Source organism: Echinops telfairi, unplaced genomic scaffold (assembly GCF_000313985.2).
Source record: "Echinops telfairi isolate 266 unplaced genomic scaffold, ASM31398v2 ScPeMD7_22;HRSCAF=79, whole genome shotgun sequence".
Classification (NCBI taxonomy): Eukaryota; Metazoa; Chordata; class Mammalia; order Afrosoricida; family Tenrecidae; genus Echinops; species Echinops telfairi.
This window is the reverse complement of record NW_022103919.1, coordinates 7,402,810-7,423,199: the sequence shown is the minus strand read 5'-3', so window position 1 is coordinate 7,423,199 and position 20,390 is coordinate 7,402,810. Positions and strand designations below refer to the sequence as shown.

General features: G+C 54.8%; 1 protein-coding gene across 1 annotated transcript in view; it reads right to left on the bottom strand.

The window, feature by feature from the left end:
- Positions 1–20,390, bottom strand: part of NTNG2 (netrin G2) — a 79,615-nt gene that overhangs the window by 42,108 nt on the left and 17,117 nt on the right. Inside the window, exon 3 of the mRNA XM_045288522.1 lies at positions 4,284–4,927. Coding sequence (XP_045144457.1) covers positions 4,284–4,927 — 644 coding nt within the window. The remainder of the gene's footprint in view (positions 1–4,283; positions 4,928–20,390) is intronic.

Below are 20,390 nucleotides of genomic sequence, written 5' to 3'. Positions count from 1 at the left end.
GGGAGAACCACTAGTGATGATCACCTGTCACCCCTTCCAGCCAGGTTATGTTATAAACTGCCAGAGCTCAAGAGAGAAAAGTCATTGTCCAAGCTGTGGTCCTGGAAATGAGGAGGTAGCCGCCAATGAAAGGTCAGTGGCAGAGACTGGCTGGCCCAGGGTGCAGGCTGGGTGTCGCTGTGTGCCTGTCCTCAAGCCTCAGGCTCCTTGTCATCAGAAAACATGGGGCCCTAGGGCAAGTCCCATGGTTCAGGGATCAGGTTCAGCTTGCTCAAAGCAACGTCCTAAGCTTGTGGGATCTTCCTGTTGCTGCTAAGTGCCCTCAAGTCCACCCTGACGGTGAGCTACCCTATAGGACACAGGAGACGTCCTTCCTAGCATTTCCCAGGGTGTCATCTGCTGGGGAGCAGGCTGCCAGGTCTTTTCTCCTGTAGAGTCCTTCGTGGGTGGTTTTGAACTGCCGACCTTTTGGTTGACAGTGGAGCGGCCAACGACTGCATCCCAGGGCTCCTTCGTGGGGTCCTAAGCATTCGACACACATTGGGAGTCATTGCTGTGGATCCAACAAGATCATGCACGTAAAGCCCTCAGCAGCGCCCTTGATAGAAGCTCAAGAAGAGTAGCTATGTTGTTAGCTGGTGATGAATCAAAAAGAGAGAAGAAGAAGTGACGCCTTTGAATCCTGATGTGAGAAAGGCTAGGACACATGCCAGGGGTGGCCAGGGGCACAAAGAAATCTGCGTTGAAAGAAGTACTCTTTAGAAGGCTCATTAGCAGGGAGGGTAGTGACACTTGGTCTGGGGCATGTCAACAGGAGGGCTCAGACCTCCGAGAAAGACATTGTGCTCAGTCAGCAGGTCTGTGAGAAAGAGGAGGCCCCTCAGTGAGAGGGATGGAGATGTGGCCACAGTGGGGGGGTCAAATATTGGGGCGGGCAGTGCTCTGATCCATTGGACACTGGGCCACCAAGAGTTGGAACCGACCCAACGAGCAACTTTATGTTCATCGACAACGTGGGGAGGCAGCATGGACTCTCTGGGTCATGGAATTCTCAGGGAACACCGTAGAGGGTCAGTTTGAAAACCCAGAATCTGAGAGCCCTTGGAGGTGCCCCGAGGTCTGCTAGGAACATAGGAGCATCCTCTGGTCGTGCCCAGTCCGTCCTGCCAAGATCTCTGGCTGTCTCTAGTTCCCTGGCTGGGGCTTTCCCACCAGAACTTTAATAAGGAAAAGTGGGGGAAGTCACAGCCAGGTTCAGGTCACTGCTGAACCATCTAGCCAGGCCTAATTAATCGATAAGCCGAGCTGCCACTTTCCTGCCAACCAGCCTGCCTGAAGAGTACTTACTTCATCTGTGAATTGATTGCAGTAATTTTGCCACCACGACAGCTCATCCTCACCACCCACAGAGGTTTGGTGCCAAGGGGAGCTGCGAGGTGCTGGGCAGGGACCATCCTGCCACCTCACCTGGAAGGCTGGAGCTCCAGGTAGCCAGGTGAGAGTGCAGGTAGGAAACTGAGGCTCAGAAAGAGGACGCTGAGGGGCAGGGTTTGAACCCACGTCACCTGGCGCTAACACAGGGATCTGCATGTGGATCAGGCTAGGAAGGAGGATGACTGTTCCCTGTCCCTCTGGCCCTGTATCCCTTCAGGAGCAGGCTCCATTTCTGTGTCTGCATCTCAGGCCCTCCTAGGAGAGAGAGGACCCTCATCCTGGTGGGATGGCAGGGACATTGGGGGTCCTGAGGAGTCCCTCGGGGTGCAAATGATTAAGCAATTGATGACCGACTGAAAGGGTGTAGTCCCACCCAGAGACACGTGATTTTCTCACTGCCATCAAGTGGATTCCACATCACAGAGACCCAGTAGCACAAAGGAGAACTGATCCTGTGGGTTTCTGAGACTGTAACACTTGATGGATGTAGAAAGCAGTATCTTTCTCCTGTGTGGCAGCTGGTGGCTTTGAACTGCTGACCTTGTGGTTAGCAGCCCAACACGTAACCACACCACCGGGGTTCCTTCATCTCAGAAGACCGGTCTGGAGACAGTTCTATTCTGCACATGGGGTCACCAGAAATCCACACCAACTTGACGGCAACTACCAACCAGGCCCCGAGTCCTGCCATCCCAGTCAGGCCCCAGCAGCTGGCTCAGACATCAGGACCGCGGCCTGAGATGCCTACTAAGGTGTAAAATGGGGGCCTTGACCACAGTCATGAAGATGAGGGTGGTCCCAAGACCGGTCCGTACATGGCTGTGACACCAGGGAAGCCTGACGCACTCAGGTGCTTGACTGAGCAAGACTTCCCTGGTGTGTGTGGGTGGGTGGGGGAGGGGGGCTTTAATTAGCCTGACAGGTGCATCCCAAGAGCAGGGACCCCTGAGATAGATGGCCACACTGGATTAAGGGAGGCACAGAAGCACGCCTCGGCTCCCACAACAGTGGCCAGAGTTTCCAAACAGTGGCCTAGTGGTTTCCAAAACATCCCCGATTTTAAATTGGGAGGGACAGAAAACAGGGGAGTCAGAGCCACAGCTCCTGGCAGGTGCACCTGCTGCACCCCATCTGCCAGCTCTGAAATCTGCCCACCTTGAACCTGATTCCGTTTTCACCATTCACTCACTTTTGTCTTTGTCCAGCCGGCTTCCATACATGTTATCAAAATAAAATGCTAGCACAGGGCCCTGCTGCCTCTGCCCAGCCCCCACCCCAGGCACAGCCCCGGGAGACAGCTAGGAGGCGGTCCTTGTGTTGTCCGTCTCTTCCTCCCTCATCCTGCGATTGTTTTTCTCCCTAAACAAGTGTTATCCCAATGCATACTCCACATAAAAGGTGTATGCCCGGGCATACTAGATGTGCTACAAACATAGGATTATGCGACACACACCATACAGCCAACGGCCTTTTGTGCTCATCAGTGATGGTAACCTTGGGCAGGATTTAGAGCCTGCCATGGAAAGATGCCCAGGCTATGTTGTCCCAGCTGGTCGCTGAGTGAGGCCCCTGCCTCGGCCCGCCTAAGCCGAGCTGCTGGTGATTGAGGATGGTCCAACCTCCTTGGCACTCAAAGATGCCCCCCTTCAGCCTGCCACAGCCCTCTGGGGCCCTGCTTTTAACTATCCATATTGTGCTCAACAAATGCCTTTGTGGTGGTTGTTGCCCAAATTGTGCACCAGACACCGTCGTGAGTGGCTTACCAGCTTCAATTCACTGAACTCACCCACCTTCCCCAGACTGACGCAAATGGCTGCTATCACCCTACTGCACAGGTGGGCAAACAGAGGCACAAAGCAGCACTTGCCCAGGGCTTAGTCGGAGGATGGCCGAGCTGGGATCAAACTCAGATCTTCTGGTCTCAGAGTTCATGCTTCCAACCATTACCCCTGCGGGGCATGAATGGGCATCAGAAAGTCCTGGGCAGGGAGGTGCTTATGAAAACCCAGCTTGCTGGGCCCTACCACCTGGAGGTGATGATGCCGAATGTCTGATGTGGCGCCAGGGAATCTGCGTTTCCATGGAGCTCCCGGGTGATGCTTGCATGGGACCACCCTTGGGGAGCCCCTGCAGCACATGCTACTTCCCCCCAAAGACTCTTTCCCTGGAGTTACCTCGTGATGGGTGCCTCCCCAAGCTTCTCCCCTCAGTATAGACCAGGGCGTTATGCTGGGGCTCCTGGATGAAGCCTTGGCCCCCACAGACCGGAAGATAGTCTGGTGAAGGAGCACAGGATGGGAGCTATTCGGAAACCCACGACCTAAACAGTTCCTGGGTGACAAAGGCTGCCTTTAACTCCTGGGCCTCTCCAAAGCCTGTCCTCCAGACTCAGTTTACGCCCAAGTTGTGCACTCAAAAGCTGACGCAGCAATCCCAGGCTGTCTACACCCTGGCCACGCCAAGAACAGGCTGGGTTCCCTCCTGCGCCATAGGGCATGTCTCTCAGGCCTGCCTAACATGAGTGCCTTTGTGCACCTGGGTTTGGGCCATGCCAACTGGTCTGTGCCGATGATGGGGCTCTGACCCAAGAGCCCATTCACCGAGTGGATACACAGTGACTGACGGAGCCCCTCTGTGCACCAGCACCCGGTCTTACCTAGGCCCCACCCATCTCCTGCAAGCCTCCCCACTTCCCAGCGGCTGGGAGGAGTCCAGGGCACAGGGAGAACACAGACCCTCCACGCATCCCCCTCCCTCCATGCAATTCTGTGCGGCCTTGACCAGCCTGGGCCGCCCCTTTGCTCACCAGGTAACACCCCTCCACGCCCACCCCCACCCTCCAGCCTTACCGGCCAATGACCTCAATGTTGGAGATGGCGTAGAAGTACTTGTAGAGGTTCTCCCGCTGCACATAGGTGCCGCCCAGGGCGGGGCGCAGTAGCCTCATGCGCAGGTCCGTGAAGGTGAAGAACTCCTTGAGGCCCTTGGCGCTCTCCAGCCGGGTGTAGAGGTTGTCCATGTTGCGCAGGTCAGGGCCGGCGAAGATGGCGAAGCGGTCCCGCACCTCGAAGCGAACGTGCTTCTCCTTCTTGGAGCCGGCCCAGCGCGAGTACTCCTCGGTGCACAGCACCCGGTGGGCACTGGAGGATGCCAGGTCCCGCGCCCGGCGGGCGGGCATGTGGAAGGCCTCCATGCAGTCCTCGGCATAGAACTGGTACGGCTGCCACGTGCGCCCGTTGTCCAGGGACTTCTCCAGGACCATGACGGTGGGCCGGCCGTACTCGAAGGTCACCACCACGTCATCCGTCAGTTCCACGCTCTTGTTCCAGGAAAGGGTGATGTTGGCCTCCAGCGGGCTCGGGTAGCGGCGCCACGTGACACTCTGCCAGTACGTGGTCAGCCCCTCGTCCTCCTGGTCGAACATGAGCAGGGGCGGGTGGGCCAGGTCTGGGTTGGCGGCATCGCACTCATTGCTGCACAGGTACGGGTTCTCCTGCAGCGGGGCGGGGACAGCGGAGGGGAGGGGTGAGGGTGGGCTGCTCAGGCCCTTCCTAGGGCCACGACCCTTTCATACAGTGGTGGTGACCTCCAACCATAATTTTCGTGGCTACTTCATCACTGTCATTTTGCTACTGTTAGGAATCAGGGGGGACCCCCGTGAAAGGGTCGTTTGACCCCCAAAGGGGTCACGACCCACAGGTAGAGAATAGCTGAGCTAGATTGTGTGTCCCCAAGTCGTGGGCCTCAGGAAGTCTCCCAGGTGTGTAGCTTGTATCCATTTCCTCATTCTTCCTCAAGGTGCAAAAAACGATGGGCAACCTGCTAGCTTCCCAAGAAAGCACACGCTCTCCCTCCTCTCAGTCCCTGGGTTCATGCACTCGGCTGCTACCCAGAGGGTTGGGGGCTCAAGCCAACCTCCAAACACAGGCCTGGAGGTTTCCTTCAGAAAACTCACCCGTGACAGTTCTGTGGAGCACAGTGCTCTCTGACCTGCCCAGCGTCTCTGGGAGTGGAGGTGAACTTGATAGCAACTGCCTTGGTTTCGATACAATCTAGAAGGGAAAGTGTTTCAACTCCACTTCACAGCCCTCTGCTTCCCTGCTGCCTGTAGGAGCCAGCCCTAAAGCTCTGTGGCAGCTACAGAATCTCCTGTCAGCGTGTGAAGGGGTGGAGTTTCGCCTGTCAATCAGGTCGCAGCTTGATGACCTCATTTAGAGGCACGAAGGATATAAATAGCTTGCTGGAGTTAGGACACAGACACTCCCTGCCAGGCATTCCTGTTGACAAGCCACATGGAGCCATGCTGATGGAGCCAGAGTCCTGGAGCTGGAGGAGCCATGTGGAGATCCACGCCAGGGCTGAGATGCTTCCACCACCACTGGATCCACAAGACTCCCACCTCCCCCTCAAAAAAAGACTTCCCACCCACTGGCCTGTGATCTTTCTTCCTGCATTCCGCGTCATTGCATGTGCTGCGTGAGTCTGAAGAGGAATTTATGGACTAGTATCGACATATAGGTTAACATCAGACTTATGGACCCGATCTGGACTGGACTGGATGCTTTCTTAATGTACAATTGCTCTTTGATATAAAGTTCTCTCTTACACACACATGAGTGTCTCCCTGGATTTGTTTCTCTAGTCAGTTTTGACTAACACACTCCCCCAGGTTGAGCCCTGCCTGCCCTCCCTGGACAGGGCTCACCGGACCCTTCTGGTCCTCCAGCATTGCTTGTACTGCTGCTGAGCCTTCTCAGGTGACCTTCCCGCTCCTGACCTGGCCCTTCACACTCTGTCTCCAAAGTTCTCGCTCAATGTGTACACAGAGCTGCCTTCCCTTGGAAAGCTACCATCCGCAGGCAGCAACAATAGTGCTGCGGTGGAAGTCAAAGTCCCCAGTGTTACCTGATGCTAGCATTGTGCTGAAGACTTCCTGCTCCCAGTTCTCTCATTCCTCCTCACAAAGCAGGTGCATCCTCTCCACGCCCGAGATGGAGGAGGCTGGCCCTGGAAGCTGGCCGAGGTCCCAGCTGGGAAGAGAAGGACCACCCCCACCCTGTCTGATGCATCCTGCCCACCAGTCACTGTGTTCAGCCCGAAGCATATGCTTCTGTCTCAGGGAGCCCTGGGCATATAGGAAGGAGGCTGAGTGTTGGTAGGCCGGCTCCCTTCCCAGGGGTATGTCCTTGTGGCAAGCCATTCCTGGATGCCAGTGCATGTCTGGCAGGTTCCTCACAAGGGGCACTGGTTGAGGATGGCAGGGTCCACTCTCTCGCTCCCTTACTGTCCTACTCTACCTCTGACACATGCCTACTCCTGCCACAACCCCCACCCCCCAACTGAGCCTCCACCTCCATCCCAAGGCTGAGCTAGCTTTTGTCCCTGCCCAGTGGGCACCATGAGAGCCAAACCCATTGCCCTGCATCTGGTCCACTGGTGAACGCACAGTGGAGGCCTAAAAATGTCACTAATAACCACATCGCACCCTAGAAGACTGGCAGCCCCTTTTGATGAATATTTCAGATCCCTGGTTTGCTCGGAGACAAAACGGCTGGGATCTAAGTGAAAACCTCTCTCTCTGAAATAAATCATTTGGTTCCCTGGGGGTAGTGGACTCGTCACCTTCTGAGGGGCTGTCCTGACACCCCCTTCCAGCCCTGCACTGCATGTCACTGCAGCCAGGCCTTGGGCCATCAGCTTTGATCTGTTCCAGCCAAGGACAGGCTCCCAGGGGGCCAGGGCTCCTCGCTGGGCAGGGCTGGCCTTGGGGGTTACCAGGGAAGGTTCTATAAAGCACCCCTAGACCAAAATAGCTCTGTTCTCGGAGACCAGGCAACACAGGGGTTATAGGTTGGGCTGCTGACTCTGAGATCAGCAGTTCGAAACCACCAGCCACTATGCAGGCGAAAGATGAGACTTCCTCTGTAAAGAGTTACAGACTGGGAAACCCACAGGGCCCAGTTCTACCCTGCCTTATAGGGTCACCATGAATTGGCATCGACTCCATGGTAGTGAGCTTAGCTTTTTGTTTGGGGTCTCCCACAAGCCCATGGCCTATCCCACCCAACCGAGCCCTCCCCAGTTCAGAAAGCCCATGAGCCTCTGGTGGAAGAGGGTCCACTGAGCCAGTTTGATACCTCTTTGTACACACATGGAGATGGTGGCCTGGGTTTCCCTGAGAGCAGGTGGTGTTTCAGAAGAGACACCTGCACCTGGGTGGGATCTCACAAAGCAGGTGATCTCACGGGCTCCAAAGCTGGGCGCATGCTAAACTTCCTCACCTGGAGGCGGAACACCTGGGCAAGTCGCCCTGAATGAGGAGGGGACAGAGAGGCCTCAGGGAGAAAACTCAAAGGCGCACAGAGGCAAAGCCTGGTGAGGAGCGGGGAGACAGCAGCGCACCGGGGCCTGAAGGGGCAGGCGGACCGATGAGCAAGCTCCCTCCCCGGTCATCATCTCTTAGGGCAGACCCTCTGCCGGCCCACTGCAGTGAAGGTTGCTCAGGTGGGCCCTGTTTGTGCCGTTTGGGGGAAAGAATCAGCGGCCAGATGCCCTACAAGCTCTTCCGTGCGTGGTTGGGAGGTGGGGAGACCTGGAAGGACAGGGTTTGCAATCAGGCGTGGGGTCTTCCCTCTTTCGCCCACCAGCCCAGCAATGGCCCTCACCCTACAGGCTGAGTGCTCCCTTCTCTTACTGCCTCTAGAGTCGGAGGGGAGAGGCTGAATTGTGAGTTTGGAGCAATCCCACCTCTCCACCCCCCACCCCCAGCCTACCTCTAGAGTCCTCCTCCACTAGCCTGGTTTCTCAGTCGGCTGACACCGGGTGACTTCACAGGACTCCATCCACTTTATCATTGAGTCACCCCTTGCCAGGCACCCCTTGTCTCCATGCTTTAATCCTGTCACCACGCCCCTGCCTCTCAAGTGTCAGAACACCTCCCACACACTTCCTCCAGGAAGCCCGCCAGGTTTGCACACCCTTGGAGCCCAGCACCCTCATCGTCCACCATGGAGTTATTTAATGTCTCTGGAATCGCTTACTGAACTTATTTGTTCATGCCATCCTATATGACATGAACTCGTGGTAATAATTATGTTAACTGTAACACAGCTCATATTGAGTGTGGGTATTGCTGCTGTCAACCTCCAGCTTCTGTTAGCTGTCCATCCCACACCTCGCCTCTTTGTCCTTCTGCTTTACCTTCCCCAACCCCGCTTGGGCCTCCTGGTCCCTGCTGGGCATTGGGGGACAGGTCAGGGTCCTCACAGGACCCTTCCCAGCTCCCAGCTGTGCCTGGCCTGTCTGTCATCGGGAAGACTGACACAGCTCGGTCAGGGGCAGGGGGCCCCACCTGGCTGCCAAGGCCTGGCTGCCCCAACCTGCAGGACCTGCCTGGCCCCCCAGCCCCCGGCCCGGGGAAGCAGATGGTCAGAAGCTAATGAATCAGCCTGTGTATTTACCAGCCCCTCGCCTGCTGTGGAGCAGGCTTAATCAACAGCGAGTACAATAAATAAATCCCAAGCCGACGCCAACAAAATTCTCTCTCTCTCTCTCTTTCTCTCTCTCCTTTCCCTCTCCCATTTATCTTTCCCTCCCATCCAAGGATCTTGTAATTCATTTAACCATTTCAATGTTGTGGGAGGGGGGTACTGGGTCTCCTGCTGTCCCGTGTCCCCACTAGGGAGAACACCACAGATCCAGCCTGAGATCAGAGGCCCAGTATGGCGTACCCCACCTCCCACCTCCCTGAAGCAGCAGCTGACAGCTGACAGCCGGGGTGGGAGGGGTGGGAGGGATGAGATTGTCCCCCAGAGGGCACCAGCCTTCCTGGTCTGCACAGCCCCCCTCAGATAACTACTCATGAAACTCAAGTCGCTTCCAACCGAGGAGAAGCAGCCGCGGAGGTCTGAGGCTCATCCCTAACCTTTCCGGATGACACCAAACACGACCTTTGATATTATCGAAAGCAGAAATTGTTTCTTGAAGCATTTCATGGATTGAAAAAAAAAACCCCAGAGCCCTGGCAAAAGCCTTCGACTTTTCTTCAGAAAATGTTGTTCAAGAAAAAAAAGCCACACACCCAAACCCACTGCCCTTGAGTTGTGTCCAACTCACAGGGCCCCTGTAGGGCGGGGTGCCGGCACCTCGGGAGCAGAGAAAGGGGAGACGTAACTGGGGGTTCAAACCACCAACCTTGCAGTTAGCCACGAAGAGTCTAACCCACAGTGTCACCAAGATGCCTTACAAATCCAAGAAGTTCTTGGTGACTCAGCCTAGGGGCTATGACTCTCAATCTGCTAGGAATTCATCAAAACAAACAAACAAACAAACAAACAAACAAACAACCCTCTAAAACAACAAACTCAAACTCACAGCCATCCAGTCCATTCTGACTCCCAGCGACCCTCTGGGACAGAACAGAACCCGCTCTGGGTTCCCCAGCCTAGAACTTTGCATGGGAGTAGAAAGTCTCAGCTGTCTTCCTCAGAGCAGCTGGTGGTTTCAAACTGCTGACCTTGAGGTTTTCATAGGCTCCCCGCCATCAGCATCAAGTCAATGCCGACTCCTAGTGAGTCCGAGAGGCTCCTACAGGATAGAACTCTGCCCCCCCACCCCCACCCGTGAGGTTCCAAAGACTGTAACTCTTTACTGGACTAGAGAAAGCCTCATCTTTCTCCCTTGGGGTGGGGGGGCTAGTGGTTTTGAACTGTGAACCTTATGGTTAGCAGCCCAACTCGTTATCAGGGACAATGAATCCCTGTCCTAGAGGCTAGGCCAGCTTGGAGGAACAGAGCAGTCTGGGGAACTCGCTCTAGAGTCCAAATGCCCTGGGGTCCCATCGCCCTTGAGCCCGTGGAACCTTGAGAACGGACCCTCTTGGAGCCTCTGACTGCTCCTCCAGCATTGTAGGAGGTGCTATGTGTGATATGTCTGGCAGAGGTCCCCAGATGGAATAGCAGCAACGAGTATTGAGCAGTTGGAGTCTCTGGGGGGTGCAAATGGTTAAGTGCTCAACTATTGTCCGAGAGGTTGGAGGCTCAAATCCACCCACTTCGGAAGAAACATCTGGCCATCAGCTTCCAGAAGGTCCCAGCCTTGACATTCTATGGAGCAGTTCTGCTCTGTGCACAGCGGGTCACCGTGACCTCTGAGAGACTCCATCACAACCGATTTGGCCTATTATTATTCCACAGCTGCTGCATGACCTTCAGCTCCAGGACCCTCCTAGCAACCCTCTGCAGGAGGGAGAGGAAAGGTGAGACCACCAGGCCAGTATACAGATATATACAGTAAAGAGTTGTAGTCTCTGTGTATCTATGGACCCACACCGCAAAGTCACAGCTGTCGGGGCTGTAACTCTTCACAGGAGTAGACAGCCCCTCTTTCTCCTGCAGGAGCGGCTGATGGGTTTGAACCACCGACCTTGGGGCTAGCAGCCCAATGCTTAGCCCATCAGAGCTCCTTATGACACAAAGACAAATCACCTGCAAGGCAAAGCGGCACATTTTTAAGGGATAAGGCCCTGGGGTGCAGGGGAAGGGGAAGGGAGCCAAATGGGGGTCCAGCCCCCCCAGATGCCAAAGACAGTGCAAGTTCCCTTTGTAGACTCTTGTAGGGGATGCCTGGTATGGAATAGTCTGTGGAGAAAACATTTTATACCACGCCTTTCAGACCTTTTTATGGTCTTTTAAATGGTTTTGCTTTTATGTGATTTTCTGTGCAGAGGGTGCAGTTGGAGTCAGAGGCCAGGTTGTAAACACTGTGGACAAGCTGCGGGCAAAAAATATAATTGAATGGGAAAGTGAACTATTAGCAACACAGAGGTAACTGAGCCTGTGGGAAGTCTGGGGTGCATGAACCTCTAGGCCCCGAACTCAGGAGCCCAGGGAGGCTGAGTCACTGCATGGGAATGAAATCCCGGGAAGAATAAGCACTGTTAGGGTGGCTGGCCTTTTACCCCAAAGTGCAGTGGGGAAGCCCGAGCTTTGTGAGTGGATGACCAGGTAGGTACAGGGCCTCCCCTAGATGCTTGTGAGCTTGGGCAAGTCACTCAACTTCTCTGAGCCTCAGTTTCTCTCCTGGAGAGGAAGGTCTACGAGGAAGCCTGACCTGTTTCCATGCACACTGGATCTGGCATTTCCCAGGAACCCATAGTCTTTGAAAGAAGGTCCGAGGAGACTGACAGCGCGGATGTCCCAGGGGACCTATAAGAGTCACATCAGATGCCACACGGGCAGCAGCTGGTTGTTAGGAGAGCATCATGACCACCTCCCTGCCAGGGGGCTTGAGCAGATATGAGCACCCCAAACCAGCTACCACCACGGGGCTGACTGACTCAGGGCAGCCCACTAGACCTGCGCTTCTCACGGTTTTCAGAGCTGAGTTTTTGGAAGTAGATCACCAGGCCTTTCTTATCAGGTCCCTCTGGATAAATTCAATCTTTTCCATTAGCCGCTGAGCACACGAACCCGCCCAGGAACTGAGCAAATGTGAAAGCCCACCATGTATGGAGCGCCCCCACCCCTCCAGAAGTCAGGTCTGGAGGACGGGATTGTGTTTGACAGACAAAATGAGTAGGCTCAGCAGAGCAAGGCAGCTTCTCAAGGCCACAGAGCCCCAAGGTGGGACAAGAATTTAGAGGCTTGGTCTCTGAGCCCAGCATCTTCAAGAAGTTGGGAGAATACGTCCTTCACCCCAAAGGGGAAGGACACGGCCACCCCCAGTCGGGGACCTACCACTCTCACACAAACTTGGGTTCTTCCAGGGAGGCAGTGCACGCAGGCGTGTGGGCAGACCCGGGGAACAGTTTAGCAGCTGGCAGATTTTTTTTTGAACCTGTCTGCCGGGTTGCCAACTAAAGCCGTCTCATCCTCAGCCCTGTCAACCTCAACTGGGGCTGGAGGCAGCTGTCTCGTCCAAGGTGGGTGGCAGAAGACTGCCAAGGAGAGGCTCCCATGTGGGGTGCCGAAGGGGGTGAGGGACCTGGAACATCAGTATCCAAGTGTTCCCTCGGGTGCTGAGGGGGTGGGCACTGGCAGCCCCAGCGCCTGTTCTCACTCAAGTCCAAATGCGTGGTGACCCTATAGGACAGAGAACTGCTCCTTAGGGTTTCTGAGACTGTAACTCTTTACAGAAGCAAGTCATCTCATCTTTCTCAGGAGGAGTGACTGGTGAGTTTGAACCATCAACATGGCAGCTAGCAGTCCAAATCTTAACCCACAACACCACCAGGGCACCTTAAACACGTCTTTCAAAGACCAAACTCACTTCCACTGAGCTGTGTCTGATTCATAGGGGCCCTCATGTAGAACCGCCCCCCTGGGTTTCCAGGACTGTACCTGTTTATGGGAATAGAAAGCCTCATCTTTTTCCCTTGGAGCAGCTGATGGTTTCAAACTGCTGACTTTCCGGTTAGTAGTCCAATGCTTAACCACTATGCCACCAGGGCTCTTTATTAAAACCTGAAGTAGGGAGGGGCAGAGATGTGGGGAGGAAGCAGAGGGGCAACTAAGCTAGTCTTCCCCTCCTATGCTGTCCACACTTCTGGAAGTTTGCAGGGAGAAAACTCTTCCTTCCAGCCTGGGAGAAGTGTCAATTGGTCATAAGCACCCGATCCAGGGGAGGTAGCTAGGTGGCAAAAAGAGTTAGTCCTGTACCACTGATCTAAAGGTTGGATGTTCACAACCACCCAGAGGCCTGGGGCAGTGGTGCGTTGTAGCACGGTGGGGCTCCAGCCCACTGTCTGAAACACTTTGATGAAGTTTTGCTTGTTTGGTTCGGCTTTGACCCCATGGGGGTATGCGTATGGGACTCAGAGCAGTGCCCCTAATGGCACTATGGGCAGCCTTGGGTGGGGGCCTGGCCCTGGCAGAGTCTCAGTTTCCGTATTTATGAAACAGCCTATCACAGTGGGCTATCATGCTCCTAGCTTACATTTGCAGCCTAAATCATCGAACTGGGAGGCGCTTCTTTATGACTGCGGCCCACCCCCTCATCCCACCGCCCCCTCCCCCTCTACGGAGGAACGGTCCCGGCCGCGCGCCCCACCCCCACCCCGGCTCACTCCAGGGAGAAAAGCGGAGGGGGCGGGGCGCCCAAGGGAATTCTCCCTAACGAATTATTTCCTATTTATTGGTAAGAAAAGTTGCAGCGGGGATGAATTATTAACAAAGCGGAAACGGAGATTCTGCTCGGAGCCGATTCTAATTCGAGCCGCTCTGACGGTCTCTAACGCTCCCCGCCCCGCGCCCGCCCGCGCGCTCCTTCTCCGGTGGTTTCATTGATCCGCTCCCTCTGGCTCTCGCCGCCACGGACTCCCTTTTCCTCCCCACCTCGCAGGCAGCGCCTCTTCCCCAACACCCCCCCCCTCCCCGCCACCTCCTTTTTCGGTCTCTTTTCCAGCAGAAGCCCTGGACACCATCAAGGTCACCGGCTGCCCGGGAGGGCGCTGAGGCTTCCCAGCCTGTGACTCTGCGGAAACCGCCCTGCCCCGCCCCGCACAGCCCTGCGGAGGCTCAGGCCTGAACAGTCGCGCGCGTGTGCGTGTGCGTGTGCGTGTGCGTGTGTGTGTGTGTGTGTGTGTGATGGCTCCCCACCCCACCCTCACAATCTGACCCTGCAGGGGCCACGGGGCTCACCTCCTGGTCCTAGAGGTCAGGCCAGCCTGGCTGCTCAGGCTGGCTCCAGGACCTTCCCTTAAACAAAACCCCCCAAATCACAAAAACGCTACCTTCAAGGAGATCTTGATTCACCAGTGACCCTCAGATGTGGCTCAAGGGGGACTTGGTGGCTCTAATCTTTACACAAAGACATCTCCAGCCCTTGCCACTGGGTAGGTTTAAACCGTCCAGCTTCAGGCTCCTAAACCCAACCAAACTTGTTACCATCCAATAGATCCCACCCCATAGCGACCCTAAGGGACAGGGTAGCACTGTCCTATAGAGTTTCCGAGGCTGTAATCGTTACAGAAGCAGACTGCCACATCTTTCTCCAAACCCAAACTCTGTGTGCCACCCAAGGAACGACCTTGGACCTGCCTCTGCCCTTGTCCTGAAGTCCAAGAAGACACATCTCAGCTTTTCGATTTCTCAGAACACATCTCCACACTGCTCCACATTTTGGAGTGACGAGAGCATTATGCCTTTCATTTCAACCCTGCCCACCATTGACCATCTGCACTATCTTCAACCTGTGTGCTGAGCCAATCACCGGAGAAGCAGATGACAACCTTGCTTGCTGAAAGTCAGGAGGACTTGAAGCACTTGCTGATGAACAGCCAAGGTGTAGCCTTCAGGAGACTTGCCGCACAAAGCCTCACAACTGGACCAATAGGCAGCATCGTGATAAAAGGAGAAAAGATTGAAGTTGTCAAGCGTTTCATTTTGCTTGTATCCACGATCAATGCGCCTGGAAGCAGTCATGAAGAAATCAAACGACAGGTTACATTGGACAAGTCTGCTGCACAAGATCACTGTTAAGTATTAAAGATGGCATTTTGAAGACTGGGGTGTGCCTGACCCAAGTCAAGGCTTTTCCCAGCACCCCATATGCATGCAAAACCTGGACAATGAATAAGGAAGACCGAAGTAAAACGGAATGCATTTGAATGGGTGAAGAATTCTGAGAAAGTTCCGCAGGCTGTTGGAAGAACAAACCAGTCTATATTGTAAAAGGCACAACCAGGATGCGCCCTATGCAGCTGGTAACACTCTTTCTTGTGTCCTCCAGCTCTGTCCCTGGGACAGAGTACATATCGTTCTTGGTGAAGTGAAGGGTCAATGAAAAAGAAGAAGACCCTCCATCAGATGATGGACGGTGGCTGAAACAACAAGGCTGAGTCTGCTGCAGGACCGGGCATCATCCCCTTTATCATCATACTCAACCAGCGGCCATTGAGTCAGGCCCAACTCAAGGGGACCCAGGTATGTCAAGAGTAGATGTGTGCTCCAAAGGCGTTTTGATAGCTGAGTTTTCAGAAGTGGACAGTCAGGCCTGCCTTCGAAGGTCTCCCTGGTTTAACATCAACCTCCAATCTATCGGTGAGCAGCTTAGCATGTTAACCCTCTGTCCCTGAACATGTTAACCGTTTGTGCCATCCAGAGATTCTTTGTGCATGGTAGCATTTGCTCATTGGGTGAGGATCTTCTAAAAATGGGATATAGTGATAATGTTTGCTGCATGCTTACTAGGAGTCAGATATGCAATGTGTTTTCTAATTCTCACTGAATTCCCATGGCTCTGGAGAAAAGTCAAAGGTCAGAGAGATGAAGCCACCAGCCCAGGGTCACTAGGCAGGACTGGGTGGTTAGTGGACAACTGAGAAGTAGTCAGTTATGAGACTGTGGACACCCTAAGGGCCTTAGACCTGCTTCTGGGATGCTGCGCCACCAGCCCAGCAGAGATGCCAGCCCTTCAGAGCTCTTTGCCATAACTTGCCTCAGTGGTCCAGCTGCCCAGGAATGGGTCAGCTGGGAAGCCAAGGTCAGAGAAACAGGGATGGCAGCAGTAAAATCTGCATGGGCATCCATGAACTGCCTCCAGTGCAGAGCCCGGAGCAGAGCCAGAGTGGGTGTTGTTCCCATTCATGGCTGAACAGCAGGTGGGGAGGAGAGCAGGGAGGGGTGTGGGCGAAGAGGGGCTAACTTGCCAAAATTCTGGCTAGACAAGGGTTAATCTCTCCAGGAACTTAAAATGTGATTCTTAGGAAAAAAGAAAAAAGAAAAAAAAAAAGGATAACTTCTGCTCTGTCCTGGACATATGTAGTCTTCCCACAGCCTGATTTCCAGGAATGTTTGGGGTAGGAAATTCTATCCCAGCTGAACATTGACTGTGCCAATCCCTCTGGCCTCCCACCGCCTCCTGCTGCCCCCAGTGCTGTCCTCACCAACCAGTCGTGCACTGACCGAGGGTGACGACTCTCATTCTGTTTGCATACCCCCAGGGATTAGAACCTCACTACTGAACCGGACAGCTAGACCCCACTGCACTGGCTCCTGTGCTAGAAAGTTCAGAGGTGTACTTTGGCCAGCATCCCACAGACACTGTTTGTGCCTTTACGTTTGTTGGTCCTCTGCCTGGTGATGGAGCCCCGCTGACGCTGTGGGATCAACGCTGGGCTGCTAATGGCAAGGTCCAAGGTTCAAAGCCTACCAGCCGCTCCACAGGAGAAAGACCTTTAGCTCCCGGAAAGAGGCGCCACACAGAAACCCTACAAAGTCGCTTCGATGGAATGTTGAAGAAATGTATGCCTCAAAGTAGTCATTTGTGGCATCAATTTTCCTCTTTGAAATGATGAATAAATGTTGTTGTCACTGTAAAAAAAAAAAAAAAAAAAAAAAACCCCTACAAAGTGTCACCTATGAGTGGGGAAGGATTGGATGGGCTTGCTTCTGTTTGGTTCTGCTGTGAACATGTTTCTAGGTGATGAGGGGAAGGAGAGGGGGAAGTTGGGGGTAGCCTAAGCCTCCCCCCCCAGCTCCCCCACCGCGAGCCGCTGGGGGTGCTTAGCCGCTCCCTCCCCCTCCCTCCGCCCCCTGGGTGGGGGTGGGGGCGCGCTCCACCTGTTCCTCCCAGACGGCGGGCTCCCACCTCCTGCCCCGCCGGCCTCGCTCCCCTGTGCCGGCTAGGCTCACCACCCGAACAGCGCCACGCTTAGATTTAAGGCTTTTTTAAAAAAAAAAAAAAAAAAGGAAGGAAGGAAGATGAAGGGAAGAAAGAGGAAGGCCGGGCAAGGAGGGCAAGGGCGCGGGGGAGGGACTCGGGGAGGCGGCGGGCAGCCCAGTAAGTGCATTATCGATTCAGGACTTAGAAAATGCTTAGAGAGTAGGAAAGGCGGCCTGCTCTTTAAAAGCTTGTGCAAAGCCCGAGCTAGACACAGGCAGCCTGCGCGAAGAGAGCCTGCTCGGCTGACATGAATATTTTATCCTGGAGGCAAAAAGCGGCTTGCAGGGGTCAAGTGCTGTCCGGAGGGGGCTGGGCTGTGAGCGGCCTCTCTGAGGGGGGGCAGCTGGAATGCGGGCAGCTGCCCTTCTTCGGGAGTGGGGGGCTGTTCCCTGGAGGCTCCTCTGAGTCCCCTTGTGGGACAGCCAAGGGCCCAAGAAGGGATGGGGTTGAAGTTCACGCCTCAATCTTCCTTTGTTCACCCCTTCTCAACCCCCAGTCGTTTCTCAACCTGCTTCCAGAATGTTCTTTGTGAAAGGCCCATTGGACATCCTTCCAGGGGTAAGGCTCAACGCCCCAAAGTGGTAAAGTCCAAACTCCAAGTGCTGGTGCTAACTCCCTCCCTTCACCCCTCACTGTCCACTCCTCCCCAGCTCATGCCCCCTCTCTTACAGTCCACCCCAGCCCACCTTTTGCTGACAAAGCAGGACAGGGCACCCTCTGTCTGGAGGCTCCCCACTGCTGTGCCCTGCTTCAAGGGCTGGTCCCAGGGAGCATTCCCCTAGAGGCTGCGCCCCAGTCATGGCTCTGTCCCAGCTTTCCCCAGTGACTCACGGGTGTGACCCTTGTGAGCACCGTGGAGCATGGGGAGTGCAAAGGACTCAGTGAAGGGTCTCCTGGGTTCCTCCCCACTCCGAAGGGCATCTCAGGAGTGGTCACCCCACCTCGGTGGACGAGGTCTGCCGTGCCCCTCCATTTCTGGGACTTCTCAGGTGACTGGGCAGAGGGGAAAGTAAGAAGCTGCACATCTGCACAGGTCTAGGACAGGTCTGCACAGCTGGGGCATCACTCTCCGGAGTGCTTGGTGGGGGTGGGGGTGGTAAGGCCAGGCTGGCATGATTTCATTCGTTCATAAACTCATCTGAGCGCACAGAGGAAGGGGCTTTGGCAGCAGCATGGGTGTTACTCGTTAGGCTGCAATCCACAAGGCCAGCAGTTTGGAACCACCAGTCGCTTGGAGGGAGAAAGACAGGGGTTTCTATTCCCGTTACTGGTTACAGTCTGGGAAACTCACAGGGGCAGCTCTATCCTGTCCTATAGGGTCACTGTGAGTCGGCATTGATTCAGTGGCCATGAGCTTGTTTTTTCAGGGGGAGTACTGACTGAGCCCTAACCACTAACCCACCAGGAACCAGGAATTGTATCTGAATGTCCCCTGTGGGTAAGAAACGGGCAGCTAAGATCTGTTGTTTCTCCAAAGACCTGGGATGGGGAGGGGAGTCACACTAGCCCTGGGCCTGAAAACAGCAATCAACCAACACAGGCCCTCCAGAGAGGACTCAATGGCCAGCCAGGTTTAGGAGCCTATTCTGTTGTCCCAAAGATGGTCGCCAAAGCTGTGCCACGGGCCCTGAGATTGCCATCAGGTCCACATGACAGGTGACACCCCATGCTCAAGGCCACATCTCTAACTTGGAAGCTTTAGTTCCTTAGCAAGAATGGTGACTGCTCAGCTGTGATGACGAGAAAAATCACCCATGGCTTAGGGTGGGACTTCTGCGGGGCAGATATGGGCAGGTAGAGGAGCATTTCACCAGCCCCAGAAAAGGGAGGCCTAGAGAGAGGGACCGAGCAGAGGGCCTGACCAGACAGGATACCAAAAGGCCCCAGGGAGTAATGAGTTAATGCACTGGCTGAGCAGTAGCCTCATGGGGCAAGTAGGCGAAAAAGGGGAGGCTGGGGTCCAGACCTAGATGTTTAGCTTCTGGAGGGACATTTGGGAATCCCAGAGTGAGAGGTGATCAACTTTGAGGGAATTGAGCGAGGCAAGGATGTTGGGCCACCTTTCAGCTCCCAGAGACCCAGCACAAGGTTGATACCAACAGAACAGGGCTGTCTGCAGCTCAGAGGCAACGGAAGTTTCTGAGAGTGAAAAACCCCAAACTTGCTACCATCGAGTAGATGCCAACTCATCGTGACCCTATAGACCGGAAAGGGCAGAATAGAATTGCCCATGTGGGTTTTTTAAATAAAATAATTTTATTGGGGGCCCTTACAGCTCTTATCACCACCCATACATGCATCCAGTGTGTCAAGCACATTTGTACATATGTTGCCACCATCATTCTCAAAACCTTTTCTTTCCACTTGAGCCCGTGGTATCGGCCCATTTACAAGAGTAGAAACCCTGGTCTTTCTTCCTCAGAGATGCTGGTGGGCTCAAACTGCTGACTTTGCAGTTCACAGCCCAACCCATAATCACTCTGCTGCCAGGGCTCTGCTGAGAGCAAAGGCCCTGGGATGTTCTCTTCCCCTGGCCTCTGAATGCAAACAATAACAATGACAAAATGCTTATGGCCAGACGGAATCCAGTGCAGTCCTTCGAAAGACTTGAATCAGTGGTTCTCAGACCGCCTCCAGACCACCTGGGGCCCACCCATTGCCTACTGATCATTCCAATCCACAGGGACCCTACACAGAGTTTCTGGAGCTGTAAATCTTGAAGGGAGCAGAGAGCCTCATCTTTCAGAGAGACTGGTGGATCTGAACCTTGGACTTTTCAGTTAGCAGTCCAAGGCTGCTTACCCCACAGCGAGGATGTTATGTTACCTGGGCTCGAGGCCACACCATGTGGGGAGTTCCCCAAGACACTGAGGTAGCAGGTCTGGGATGAAGCCTGGGCAAGGGGGTGGGGAGTGCTGCCCCCTCTCCTCATTCCTCAGGGTGGCCTCTATTTGCTGCTCACCTGGATTTGAGGTGCCCAAGCAGGCTGCCCCAGGATTAGGAGACACCCACAGCATCGGAACCCCTTTCCTCACTGTGGAGACACCCTTACTTAAGATGATGGCTCTTATATTAGATACATCTGGAGGGACTCTGGAAACCTGGTGGTCCATGGGAGCACCTGACCTTGGACACTGGGCACTGGGGGCAGGTCCTGGCCATCAGGCTGGCTCTGGACCCCAGGAGCCCCAGGGGACAGTTCAGGCTGAGGCCACTGGTTTGAGGGGCCTGAGAGGACATAGCTGTCCACTCTGGAGGCTGTCTGTGGCCGTAGCAAAGGAGTCCTGGTGGCA